This window comes from Zosterops lateralis (assembly GCF_965231275.1).
Source record: "Zosterops lateralis genome assembly, chromosome: 1".
Classification (NCBI taxonomy): Eukaryota; Metazoa; Chordata; class Aves; order Passeriformes; family Zosteropidae; genus Zosterops; species Zosterops lateralis.
In genome coordinates, this window is record NC_139762.1 from 66,964,825 (window position 1) to 66,978,025 (window position 13,201).

Consider the following 13,201-nt stretch of genomic DNA (forward strand, 5'->3'; position numbering starts at 1 on the left):
CTGCTTCTTGTGTGGTGCTCTGGTTGCAATTCTGTTCCTCCAAGATGAGTATTTGAAGAGTTTCACAGAAGAACTGAATGCACAGGCAATTTTAACAAAAATCGTTCTGAAAATAGGATAAGCCAGACCAGGGAAAAACTCCTCTTGGAGTAGCTATGTCCCACATGGTGTTTCACCACTCTAACTGCATCCATATGCTAGCAAACACAGGCAAGCCCAAGGGGGAGAGCATCAGTTTGCTTATGGCAGAGCTCCCAGCTCATCCTTTGCAGCCCAACCACACTGTCTTTGCAGGAGATGCCAGCACACTCTCTGCTTGGAGCACCATACCAGGTAGCTTGCCAAAACATTTTATGCTTCACAAGATAACACAGCAAAATGAGAAAAGAAAAAATAGAAAGTACAGGGATTTAAACCCATTTCCTGGTGGTAGTGTTGTCAACCATCAAGATTTTATCATGAGCCTGTAAAATCTGATGGTGCTACATTACTGCACAAAATCTCCAATTTTTAAAGTCAAAATCCTAGTTTTTTGACTTTTGGAAAAAGGACAGACACATGACATGCTCAGCAAAACACAAAAAGCAAACTGAAGTGAACAGATTAATTTTAAAGCCTCAAGCTTTTAAAGATAACCACTATCTCAAATGCTTAACCTGTAATTTTTTAACATACAGAGATAGCAACACAATATCTCTTCTCTACACAGTACATTTTGTACTCTGGAATATACACCTTACAAAACTAAAATGACTTTTTTAAAGAGAGAAAAGAATTGCAATATTTCAGCACATTTCTAACATTTTATGTAAAAGCCAACACAGCTGCACTTTAATGTTACTTAAAGATGGAAACCTACATCGAATTACCAAACTTTTTTTTAAGCGGAAAGACATTCAACATGCAAATATTTTGCAAATAGAATGATTCAAGAGTTTGAAGCTCTTCTCACTGCTCTTTTCCAGGGAGCATGACTTGCTGACAGGATTAACTACTGCCAGGCTCACGAAGCTGGGAGACAGCTGCCACATGGCAGCCATTTATTACAAAGCTCCACTCCTCTTAAGTTAGGAAAGAGGCAGACTGTTTCATCTGTGTTATCAGCAGGGTTCCTTTGCCCCACAGGCTTTAGTGACTAGGCTTTTTCTAAACAAACACCTCCTTTTCTCCCCCCACCTTGTTAACATCATATCTTTCTGTATTCTGGTCAGCACAGGAATTATTCCCCCTATCACATCCTCCAAACAACAACAACAACAAGATAACCAAGATAATTTAAAAAGTTCAGAAACGCAGATCATGTCCCTACCCCCTTCCCCCTGAAAGAGATTTTTAAATTAGGGAGTTTTAGCTTTAGATTTTCAAGGGAGGAAGCACAGGTCATAGAGAGGAGGGAGATATGCTGGAGCAAAGAGACTCAGAGGCATGCTGTAGAGCCCTCCCTCTCCCATCCACCCTAGGAAGCACTTGTAATGTCAGCCTCCAATTGCATATCCCAAGGGCCTACACAGCTTTTTCATCAGCAAGACAACTGGCAGCAATCCTTCTGAGCTTGTATCGCCCTGCCAAGCAGACTCTGCAGGCCCACAGGCCAAAGCCAACATCTGCCCCCCACCATAAGAGGCACAAGCAGATCTCAAGTCAACCAACTCCTACAGTGTGCTAAGGACCAGGAACAAATATAAACTAACTACATAACCCTCCATGTGATGTTAAGCATAGACAACCATCAATTGACATTCTCCTGGCATTGTGAGCCAAAGTTAAAAGATACAAACTAGCTGTTTTAATTTTACCGGGGGTTATTGTAGATATGTATTTGTCACAGATGCCAAAGTACCAAAGATCACTCAGACTAAGGTTTATTGCAATGTCCAGGTGAATGAGAAATCCAGCCTTCAGAAAAACAGCTCTCTCTCTCACCACCTATCAACAAGGTGCCACAAATTTCGTGAGCACACCCACTGGCTCAGATCAGCTGGCCATCAGCCTTTGGCCAGCTGGCCAATAGCTTGTTTGCAGAGCTCTAAACTCTGAAATGCAAAGTTTCTTCCTTGGTTTAGGTTAGGTAAATTAATTACAGCAACAGACTGTGCTGGCAAGCCTCTCCAAGTTGAGATCTGCACAGGAAAGCCACTTGGAAAATTTTAAACAGCAGAGCTACTTGCCAGTGGTACTCTTCAGTATGACTTTTCTTTCTATTTTGAAGAAGACACAGTGCAAGTAACCTGTGGGAGGTGCTTCCAGCACACTGACAAAATGAAATAGCATCTGTTCATTTTCATAAACTGCAACACACATGCAAAGAAAGGGTACAAGGATCTTGTTCATCAATTTCTTATGGAATTCAGAAGTTCCTCTGCTTTATCAGACAGTACCAGAAGCCTTCTCAGGAACAATTTATCTCTATCTGACCTGAAAAAAAAGTATTTTCAAAACAAGAACTGCATACACACACACACAAATTCCCCTTCATCCACAACCATATCCAGCTGCTGACCTTCCGAGTTCCTTGTAGTATAGTCTATGCTCTGGGACTTTAAAAGCCTAGCAGGCATTTCTAAAGGATTTTACAAAGTACACAGGCCTGGCCTTGTAAAAGCTCATGAGGAATCCACGGAGGTCATCGTGCAGCTTAGACAGTCTGCAAACAGCATAATCCACGTGCTGGTGAGGTAAGAAATGACCAAAGTCGGGAGGATAGGCCTGAAGACTTCTGCAGGGAATGTTTCCTCCAACAATGCTGTAAACCCTGGAGGAAATGCCTGCTGATCTTCAAAGCCCTTCAGTAGGAACAGCCTCAAGTTTCCTGAACATAAGCATTCTGGTTGCAAGGCCACAATCCTCTTAGGCATACAGAGAAAAATATAAAAACAAGGGAAACAAAAAAAATATTGTAAATCCACTAAGGTTAATAACTGCAAATAACCAGCAAGACTGACCCTCTACTTTGCAACGAGCTGTCGGATCCATCCAGCCAAGTTTTGATGCTCCTCGGCACAACAGCCACACGGATCAAGCAGCAGCTTACAATCTCTGCAGCTTTCCTTTTTCTATTCCAGGCAGTCCTCCACACGTGCAGACTCCTGGACAGCAATAGTCAGTTGTTCGGACTACGAGGGGATGCTACAGCTGGGGCTGCACAAGGTGTCCACCGTAACTATATCAAGGCCACTGCAGTGGGCTGCACTGCCAGCAGAATTTTAGGTACAGCCTTCAGTTGCCTGACGGGTTTCACAGGCGACCATGAGTAAAGGGGAGTCTGGACACCTGCACACTGCAAAGAATTGCAGGAAGTTTATTTCAGGAACGCTGGGGAAAAAAAACAAAACAAAACAAAAAACAGACAAAATTGTGAACAGGTTTCTTCAGTAAGTGAAGTTTCAAGTTGCTATTCTTCCAGCCAAAATCGTCTGCTGCTAGTCCAAAACCACCCTCTCCTTCCAAAAAACCAATTCCACTGCTAGTGCTTCACACATTTCCATGAAACAGATGATACAGAGAATTCTTGAAACAATTCACATATGAAAAGGGAAATTAATTTCCTTCTGCTGACTCCATTGATATATATTTAACAAAAACATTGGCCTGAAACAAACTCATATGAGCTGTGTATAGGTTCAACCCAATTCTGGGTAAAGTAGTAGCTGCAAATAGGGAAAAATGAACAACAGCAACAAAAAGTGAACAAGTGGCCTGTGCACCCACCCCAATTTCTGCAGGAGGACAGTTTGCCAGTGGAAACTTGAGTAATCACTTTCATATATGCACACATAGCAAAGCAACATTGAAATATCATAATCAGATCTATGATTCTGAAAGTCACACTTCTTTTGAGGAGTGATGCTTCCACATTTACATTTTCTCAGACATACAAACATACACGCCCACACAGCCACCTTCTTTTAATTCTAAGCATGAAATCACCTCGCTTTAAAGTTTTAAGCCAGTACACACTATAACAATATTTTTGTTTACATCAATCTTGCTAAGGTCACTTAGAATATACTCTACAACCAGAAGTGAAGAATACCTTAAAGAAAAAAAGTCTGATATTGTTCATTGATTATGTTACAGCTCTTTCAAGGAACAAACTGTTATTTCTACCCAACTGACTGATTCAATCCTCCAAATTTCACACAAAAATGTGCTCATTCAGAGCAAAAATAAAGGACAAACACACCTCAACACCAGAACTTATATTTTCACTCAGATGCTAAATTGCAGGAGCTGTTTTCCACTTCCAGTTCAAAGATTATTGTTTTGTAGTAAGCTTTATATGCCTCATGGCACTCTACCATTCAATATAAAAAGATACAAGAGAAGAATTCAGGCAATCAGTAGCTATCTCAACCTAGACAGCAGACAAGCATGTCTTATGAATGAGTTAAAACAGGAAAGTGAAAGGAGAATGCAAGCAAAACCACTAGTTAAATGAATTATTTTTTACTGTAAGGTGAAAAACTTTTAATCTACCCACTCATTTCACACATGGTAACGTGGAACTATCATTCTACCAAAAATTAGAAGAGAGTCACCACCAGATTTGCTTCACTCATTTCTTCATGTGAACTTCAAATGGGGCTTCTGAAGTTAGAAGATTTTGCCATCCCTATTATCCCCAGCTGAAGACAGAAACTGTCCCTTTCCTTATCTATTAGGGTCTGGCATGCCAGACCTATGAAGGTAGGCACTTTCATAAACAAAAACACGTTCAGCATTTTCACACCAAATTTGAAACACTATTCAATACAAATCTGACATAAAAAATATGAGAGCTTACAGGTTCAAAAGATTCTCAGTAAATACACCCCTTTTAAACTTCCTAAAATCTCCAAACATGGACAATTTCTGAAATAATGAGGTCTTTAAAATAGCAGTAGGGAAGCTCCCTGAAGGGTGGGGTAATTGGGAGGGTTATCACACCTCTGGGGGAAGTTACAGGCTCTATCTTGGCAGTGTTTCATCCCTTCATATACCCAGGGGACTGATTAGTTCATGATAAGCAATTAGGCACCCTAGGGAGGACGGTTAACTGTCTCACCAAAACAAAAAGGCTGCACAAATATAAGTTTCATTAGATTAAAGAAACACTATCTGCAGAACAGCAAATTTGCGTTTATTCCCTTCTACTGGAACTTGCCAGTACTACATTTTGCCTACATATGGCACACATAGATCTCAGAAACCCCAAATTTGAGCACGTACTTGCTGCTAAATTGGTAACAAATGCTCTGAACCATTTTCTTTCCCAACACTAATGCTGTGAATGCAGGAGAAAAAGGAGGAGTGACAGAGGGGAGGAATACAGTAAATACTGATTAGAAGACTTGAACTAGCAACCTCATTCATTTCAATTCTCTTCCTCATTGTTTAAATAGTCCCTAACCAAGGATTAGCTGCAGAAAGTGGGACCAGGAAAGGCTGTATATGGCTGAATACTAACTGAATTTTAGAATGAGACCCCCAGTCAGCAGCAGACCCACGATTACATGCCTTGGTCCTAAAAAAACAAATGTTCTGGGAAGCTCCTGCCTGCTGTGGGGCTCATGGTGAGGCATCTATGCATATCACAGTCCTACCCATGTTCAATCTTTATCTCTGATGAAGCAGAGGGAAAAATTCTTTTGCCTGCCAGCTGATGTAAAAGCTCCAACACACCCTGATGGTGCCGTGCCTTACTTACATCAGGCTCAGTGTATTTCAAAGTACTTCGATGGCTTAAAATATGAAGGAATGCTTTTCAGTAAGACAACCCCCTGTCCTTTTCTGTTCTTTTATCTTTTTTTAACAGTTTGCCATCCAGTGATAGGAGGGAACCCCAGCTGCATAGCCTGAGCTTTTATCTTCTGCTGACCACGCAACAACACAAAGCTCAGTGCTGGATTTCCTGCTGCTCGCCGAAAAGGGCTGTTCAGCTTGTTTAAATATTACTTGCCTTGGGAGCCTTGGAGTTGTGCCCAAGCACTGTACTGTATCTTCCCAGCATCCATTTCAGCATGTACTTTAAAGGTCTTCAGGTTCCATGTACTATGCTCCCTCTGCTACGGGAGGAGCCTCATGACTTCAGAAAAGAAAAGAAACCCCATTCAACTCCTCCCTCTCTCCCAATTTTCCCCACTAATCCCTCTGCCTCATTCCATTACACAGGTAACAGAAGTCCCTGTTCATCCCAAAAGCATGCAAACACATTTAGTCCCATAAACTGAACCAACTGCAAGCAAGGCAAAAGACATTTTGGTACAAAAGGTTCCAGCTAGGAAGAAATCAGATCCCATGTATCCTGTACAGCAAGCTACCAGTGTGCAGGGAGCAAGCAACCAAGAAAGTACAGAAACAAAAGTGGATCAAGTACAGCAGCCTCCTGCCATACGGAATTTATAGTCTCCACTGTGGATTTTAGAAAAAAAGAATCTTTAAACACAACCTTCTCTGAATTTGCAAACTTAACGTTAAGACACTTTCCTTTCCTGTTCAGAGTGGTGATGAAAAAACCCCACCGTTTTGACAAAACCAGAAAGGATATTCCAGCCTTTAGGAATTCTTCCAGAAGCCCTCCTTTTCACAATTACCGTGCCAACGGGAGGCTGATTCTGGCTACAAGGTCAGGAGGAGATAACCTTGGCCAATAGAAATGATCTGCATCAGCCCAAAGGCAGCGCCAGGCCACCCGTTAAGCAGCCCAGCAGGCCGCACTGTTAACCTGCCTGCAGCCGGAAACAGCTGATAGGAATGGAGAAGCAGCAGGTAAAAATCCAGATCCACAATCTATCTGGGACAGCTGTGGACACAGCCATTTGAATCAGGAAAACTTCAATAAATACTGAGAGGGAGAACTGTCCTGTAAGATGATGTCTCTCATTTTTCCATGGCAGCTGGGATGCAGAAATACATGCAGCCCTATAAGCTGATGTAGGATTGCAGGAAACTCAAGGCTAGAAGTGAAAACCTGCTTTTAATCCATTATGCTTTGCCTCAGCCTGCAGCGTACAGACTGATTTAACCTGATGTAAGCCACAGCTGTCATTCAGAAGGACAGACTGCCAGTCCTCACTTTACCCCACAGTTCTGGCCACGTGTTCTCCCTCCGGCCTCATGCCAGTTCTAGAGTTTGAACAACCACATGGTGATCCAGGATCATGGAAGAGATCTGAATTGAGATTTGTGTTTGTTTGGGTTTGGTTTTTGTTTGTACTTAAAAATGCACATACATACAGTTTCATCAACAGCCTTCACACATGGGAGCTGAGACATAGTCAAATTACACCCTCTATTTGAGTGAGGGATGAGAGACCTGAGCAAGAATGTTGTTGGTAACTTTACTCCTGCGGTGTTGCAGTACCGGGGAAAGATGAAAAGATGTAGTGGAACGAACCCCAACCGGCTTAATCTCCAGACTCCCTCCTCCTGCTCCCCTCTCACTCCCTTCTCTCCAAGTCAGAGCCCACTTGCAACATCTCTGCCATAAAAACATTTTAAAATATACCCGAAGTTCAGTTTTCCAATTAAATCCAGTGAAAATAGGTTCACAATAACATAAACTACCACAATTAAAATGTCTCTGCTGCACCTCTCCCATGGCATCCCTGGATGAGGAGAATAAGAGAGCAAGAGCAGTCTTAGGCAATGAGTTAGTACTTTTCTGCTTACCTATCCAATTTTTCCTACATCAAGGACTGGGTGTAACTTTTGCACAGTGCTAGGCACAAAACAAACACATCTTGAAAATATCCACCTCCCTTCCTGCACATGGCCGAATTAAGCCTAATTTTCAACTCATTTGTTTGTTTGTAAACTTCTGTCAATGACCCTTCCCCCACGCACAAAGACAAAATTTACCCCCTCCAATCCCGCTCATGGTTCATTAAATCACATCAGTAACAATGCTGAAACAGCCTGCCACCCTGTGCCACATGTGCACCAACCACAGCTCCAGAGCCACCAGCAAATAGGGCAAGCAGCTCACCTGGAGTGCCCAGTTAGAGACAATATTTACAAACCTTGGGCCCCTGGATTTAACATACAGCACAGTGGGAATGGCACACATGCTTCCACAGAGGCAGCTCACCTCCTGGGGAGATCGGTATTTATTGTAAAACGCATCACCTTAAGGGGATGGGATGGGTCAGAAGTAGAGAAAAGAAACCAAAGCTGCAGAGGGACAGGACGTGTTGCCCTGAGCATGTCCTCAGGCACTGCTAGCTCACATTGCTTGCACCATCTGATCTCTCAAAGCTAAACATGGAATGTAGGTAGCAAGTCATAACGCTGCACAGGCCTGGAGACGTGACCCATCAGCTGTTTCTGCATTATAATTATTGCACTGGGGCACAGCAGGACCAAAAGTTTGCCTGGGCAGATTTCTGCAAAGTTCTGGCTTGTTAGAAACTACAAGAAAGGTCACACGCTGCTTTCAGATTTGTGATTAAATCACTTTTCTGCAGGCCTGGCATTCCCTGTTTAAAATCCTCAGTCTGAAAGAAAAGTGGAAGGCCCAGAACTGTTTCATGTTATTCAAAACTACATTAAGAAGTGAGATTGCACAAAACTGATCTCTCTCACCCCCCTTCATAAGACAGACAGGAGTTTCGCACAGATGCACTGAAGCAGCACTCCTGAATCACCATTCTTTGCATTTCTCAGCTCTGTCTTGGTCATTTCCCCTTCAGGCCACTTCTGCTCCCAGGCTTTCTCCCACTCTCCTTTTATTTTTAAAGTTTCTGCTACTAATAAAAAGCCTGAAAACCTTATTGCAATACCATCATTTCCTTGTATCGTATTCTCTAGTGAACTGATTAATTCTCAGAGTGATCCTGACCCTCAGCTCCCACTGGGCCTCAAGTGATGCAAAAGCCTTCTTTCAGATTTTCCTCCATTTTATTTTTGTCCCAACATGCACAGAGTACAAGTACAGGACCCAGTTTTGCAACTCTGGACTTAAAATGCAAATATCTTCACTTTTAGGAAATCTGATTGTTTCTATAACATGCTCAGAATTAAGCAAAGCTCAAAGAGTACAAATCAGTCAGGCAATTATTTAATCCAATATATATTCAACACATTGTACTGTCCAGGCTTTGCTCTGTAAGTAAACTTCAAATTATTAAGAGCCCAGTTTTGTCAGGCAGTGACATGAAGTTTAGTGCAACAGGTCAAGAGAGAAACAGTCAACAAAACCTGCAGAAGGACAACAAAAACCTGCAGCAGTACACAGCCACAGCATTTCTGTTACACAAAACACAGCAGGCACTGTAAATCTGGATAGCAGAGCCCCTTTCCAAATGACTGCCTCTAGAAGACTCAGAGACTGAAGAGATGCTTTCAGGAGGCCACTCTGAGCTACATCAAACTTCCTGTTTGACACCACTGCCCTCTTAGAAAGAACAAATCTGCTCAAACCCAGATTTACAAATATGTGCACAGATATTCTACACATCTGCTTCCACCTGGTGGATTACCAGAGATGAAGACTGCAGTGTTTCTAAAACAAATGTGTAAACCCACCTCTAAAATTAGTTGCATGGTAAATCTGTGGGCAAGTGGAGAGGGGCAGAGTGGTTGGGCTCAGGGGCAAGGGAGAAGTTTGCAAGAAATGGAGTAAGAATCACTAAACTGTTTAAACCATTTTTAAATTCAGTTTTTCCCTCTTGGAAAACAAACAAAAAAGGGATTTTTTTCTTTCATTTTGATGTGTTCTTAGAACAGCAGAGAACAGAGCTATTCAGTATTGCTCTGGGGTTCTTAACATGAATAACTAACTTCAATCAAGTGTCTTGTTAAAGAACTTAAAATTCTCTTTCCACAGTCCCCCCATTCCATAATCAAGGAAAAAAAAAAAAGTATTATACCTATACATAGTATATAATCAAAACAAAACCATAAAGTAATTTATTGCTAGCAGTAACTACAGAAACCAGGTGTTCTTTTAACACTTCAGCAAAGCAAATGAAAAATGACAAGGAGTATCCTGAGAAACTCTCTGTTGCAAATTCTTTCAGGTCTGGTTTCTAAAAATTTCCTTGTTATGATACCTGCAAAATGCATCTCTGCAGTAACTTCCAGTTCCATTTTCATACACATATTTTTAAATATAGTAGCAGGTTTGCCCTGTGTATTGAGCACCAGGGCATTCATATTTCATTCTCTGTGGCCAAGGTTTGCAGGAAAGCTGACTGGACATCCTAGAGGTGTGGCACATTTCTTTTTTGTTCTAAATACTTCTGACTGGAAGCAAAGGTAAGTATTACTCCAGCCTCAATCTGTTCCCCTCTTGCACCCACTGCAGCTTAGTAAAATACAGCCAACAGGCTGCTGCAAATTACACTGGAGGGCTCATTACAAATCAAGGCCTCGGTCTTGCTAACAAACTGATACTAATAGGTTCATTCCATGGAGGAGAACCATTAACTTCAGTAGTGGTCCCTGAATCAGGAAGTTTGTTTACACCACATGCACAGGTATTTACAATCTTCTGGGCCCTTGTTTTTATTTAGGAGACCAGTAGTGTTTGACAAGGAGTGCAAATCTTGTCTGACAACTTTCAAGCTACCCTTACTCCAGATGGAGCAGAAGTGCCTACAGAGTAAAGCACATTCACAAGAACAGCGTTTTCATCTTACACCAACAAATCTCTCCACAAGGAATTCTGTACCTGTACATCACAGTGCAAGAGAAACAATCATGCATTCTCCACCTGTTTTTCACCTGAAAGAGCAGACAACTACAGAGATATATTTACACGAGATCACTAAAGTGATTACTCAAGATGTGGGACTAGGTTACCAAGTTCAGTCTTTACAGAGCTGAAATGACCCAGTCTGCTCTGCAGCAAGACACATGAGGATGCTTGGCTTTCACTGGATCATGCACAGGCCCTTTTACTTCCGAAGTACAACAGACATTAGGACCAGACCACACTAGAGAAATCACAATTGCCATTATCAGCTAAGATAACAAATAACTTATTCAACTGATGGCTATTAATTCTAATCTCCCACCCACTTTGTCTTTCTCAAATCTCAATGCTCCTGCATTATAGCTTTGAGAACTTGAAGAACAGGTCGACTTTCTCCCCCTTGTCAGGGATTCAAAGTTTGCCATAGGTTTTAAAGGGGGGACATGAAAGTAATTCAAAGCCTGAAGTCGCTTTTCCCTCAGCTTCACTCTCAGAAATGGCTGAAGAATTTTTTTTTTTTTTTTTACTACTTACTTTTCTTTCAAAAACAAATGTGGCCTGAAGCTAAACACCTGACATGCAGTGTTTCAGCACAAATGGTTAAAGCTGTGTAAAGCCACATGCAAGAGAAAACAGGGGCAATAATAAAACTGCCTGGTGATCTCCAATTGAAAATCTCCCTGGCAGCCCAGCTTCTTTCATGCAGAAAAACTTACTGACGTTCTCTCTCCATTCCTCTCCCTGATGGGTCTCTCACTACACCTGGAAAATAGGAAGCTGACTAAGCTCCCTAAAAACTGGTCTGGTTAGCCCCAGTCACCCCCACTCCAAAACAGTGAAAGCAGACAGTGTGACATCTCAGCAGATGAGGTCTGAGACTAAATTGGTGGACTTGGCAGCAAACATTAAAGGTACCTTTTTTTTTCCTCGAATCCAGTTGCTGTCATGGACCCTCATTCCAAAAGTCAAGAGAGATTTTTCAATGCATTTTTGGGGTTGCTGACTTTAAGCCCACAGGATAAACTCCACTTGTGGTTGTCAACAACTCAGAAAATGCTTGGAGAAAGGAAGCAGAAAAAAGCTGAAATTCTCTCACAGTCACAAGCCCAAGAGCCACAGCCTTAACACCACCAGTTTCCCATCTCATTAAGTGTCTTGCAATACTTGTTTTTGTAATCATTTTCGCTGCTCTCTACACAAAAAAAGTACCTCGGAAGCCAGAATAACTACATTCCTCAAACATGGACCCTTTCCAGAGTCAGCCCAAACCTTTCTGTGCTCAAGGTCCTACACACACACGAACACACAGCTCCTTTACAGGCCCAGCAGTTAATTCACCTTCGCATCGCCCTAATTTTGAGGCTGAACACTTCCCAAACTTCTGCATCCCTGCTGGCTGGGTGAGGGCAGGCAGGCTGCTCCTGCTTCCCCGGGCGGCGGGGCAGGACTGCGGCGCGGCCTACCCGCCCTGCCCTGTGTCCCCAGCACACAGCTCCCATCGCGGCGTACACATGTTCCTGCTCCCCGAGAAACTCACAGCGACAGCTGCCTGCCTTCCAGTTTTTCAACTCTTTTTTTATACCTCCTCCCCCCTCATTTCCTCCTCACCTCCGCTCAGAAAGCCTGAGGCTCGCAGATCCCATGGTAGGCGGCAAGGCCTTTGACTCGGTGTCTCCCGGCTGGTCTGGGACTAGCCTAGGTGATGTTCAGACAGGGCACACAGCACAAACTCCCTTCCAGAAACTTTTAAAATCCAAAATGCAAATATGCCACCCATCACCTTGAAAGCTGTCAGGCAACAAAAATGCTAATAAAAGAAGTCACAGTAGGAGAAGTCCCTGGCTCCCTGCCTGGGGTGTGATGACTGCAGGTAAGTCCTGGAGAGGATGGGATGTGATCCGGCCACTGATGGTGGTGCCTTCCCTCAGCCCCTCTGGCAGATCCTGCCCTACAGACCCAGGCCCTGTGTTCTGCTCTCCTGGGTTCCTACATTTCTCAGATATAACACCACTAAAAGCCACCCCAACTCAACAGTGACTGTGTCCTCTTATCACCCTGCCACAATGCCACAGACATCCCGGGACTCACAACCACCAACTGAGAAGTGCATCCTCTATGACTATGTCAAAACAAACCCTGTTTTGGAAAGGTTTTTAGGAACAAAAAGTCACAGTCCTCCTCATTTTTGTACAAGGAAGAAACCCTGCAATACCCGCCTTGTGTGTTTCAGGCCCTGAAAGCTACCAGAAACAGCTGAAGGATGGAGGGAGAAGGAAGATTTTTGTGATGAATCCTCTTTTCAGAAAGTTTTAGAAACAACTGTACAATCACACAGATGTAATGCATTGCTCAAATGAGTACATAAACTCAGAATGGGAACTATTTTAAAAATCATGATGGGTTTAGGTTTTATATTTATTTACTGTTTTGACTGCAAAGGATAAATGATCTCCTGTAATATAAAATTACTTTTCAACTTCAATATATAATCAACACAGGAAGTGATACCTTTACATCTTTCCTATG

The 13,201-nt window shown here is 42.6% G+C and overlaps 1 protein-coding gene across 5 annotated transcripts in view; it reads right to left on the bottom strand.

The window, feature by feature from the left end:
• Window positions 1-13,201, bottom strand: part of RREB1 (ras responsive element binding protein 1) — a 122,058-nt gene that overhangs the window by 73,572 nt on the left and 35,285 nt on the right. Inside the window, exon 2 of one of the 5 annotated variants that reach the window (XM_083867680.1) lies at window positions 2,943-3,312. The exons of the other annotated variants lie outside the window; for them this stretch is intronic. Within the exon in view, the coding sequence (XP_083723806.1) occupies window positions 2,943-2,973 (31 nt within the window). The 5' untranslated portion in view covers window positions 2,974-3,312. The remainder of the gene's footprint in view (window positions 1-2,942; window positions 3,313-13,201) is intronic. 5 annotated transcript variants of the gene reach the window in all.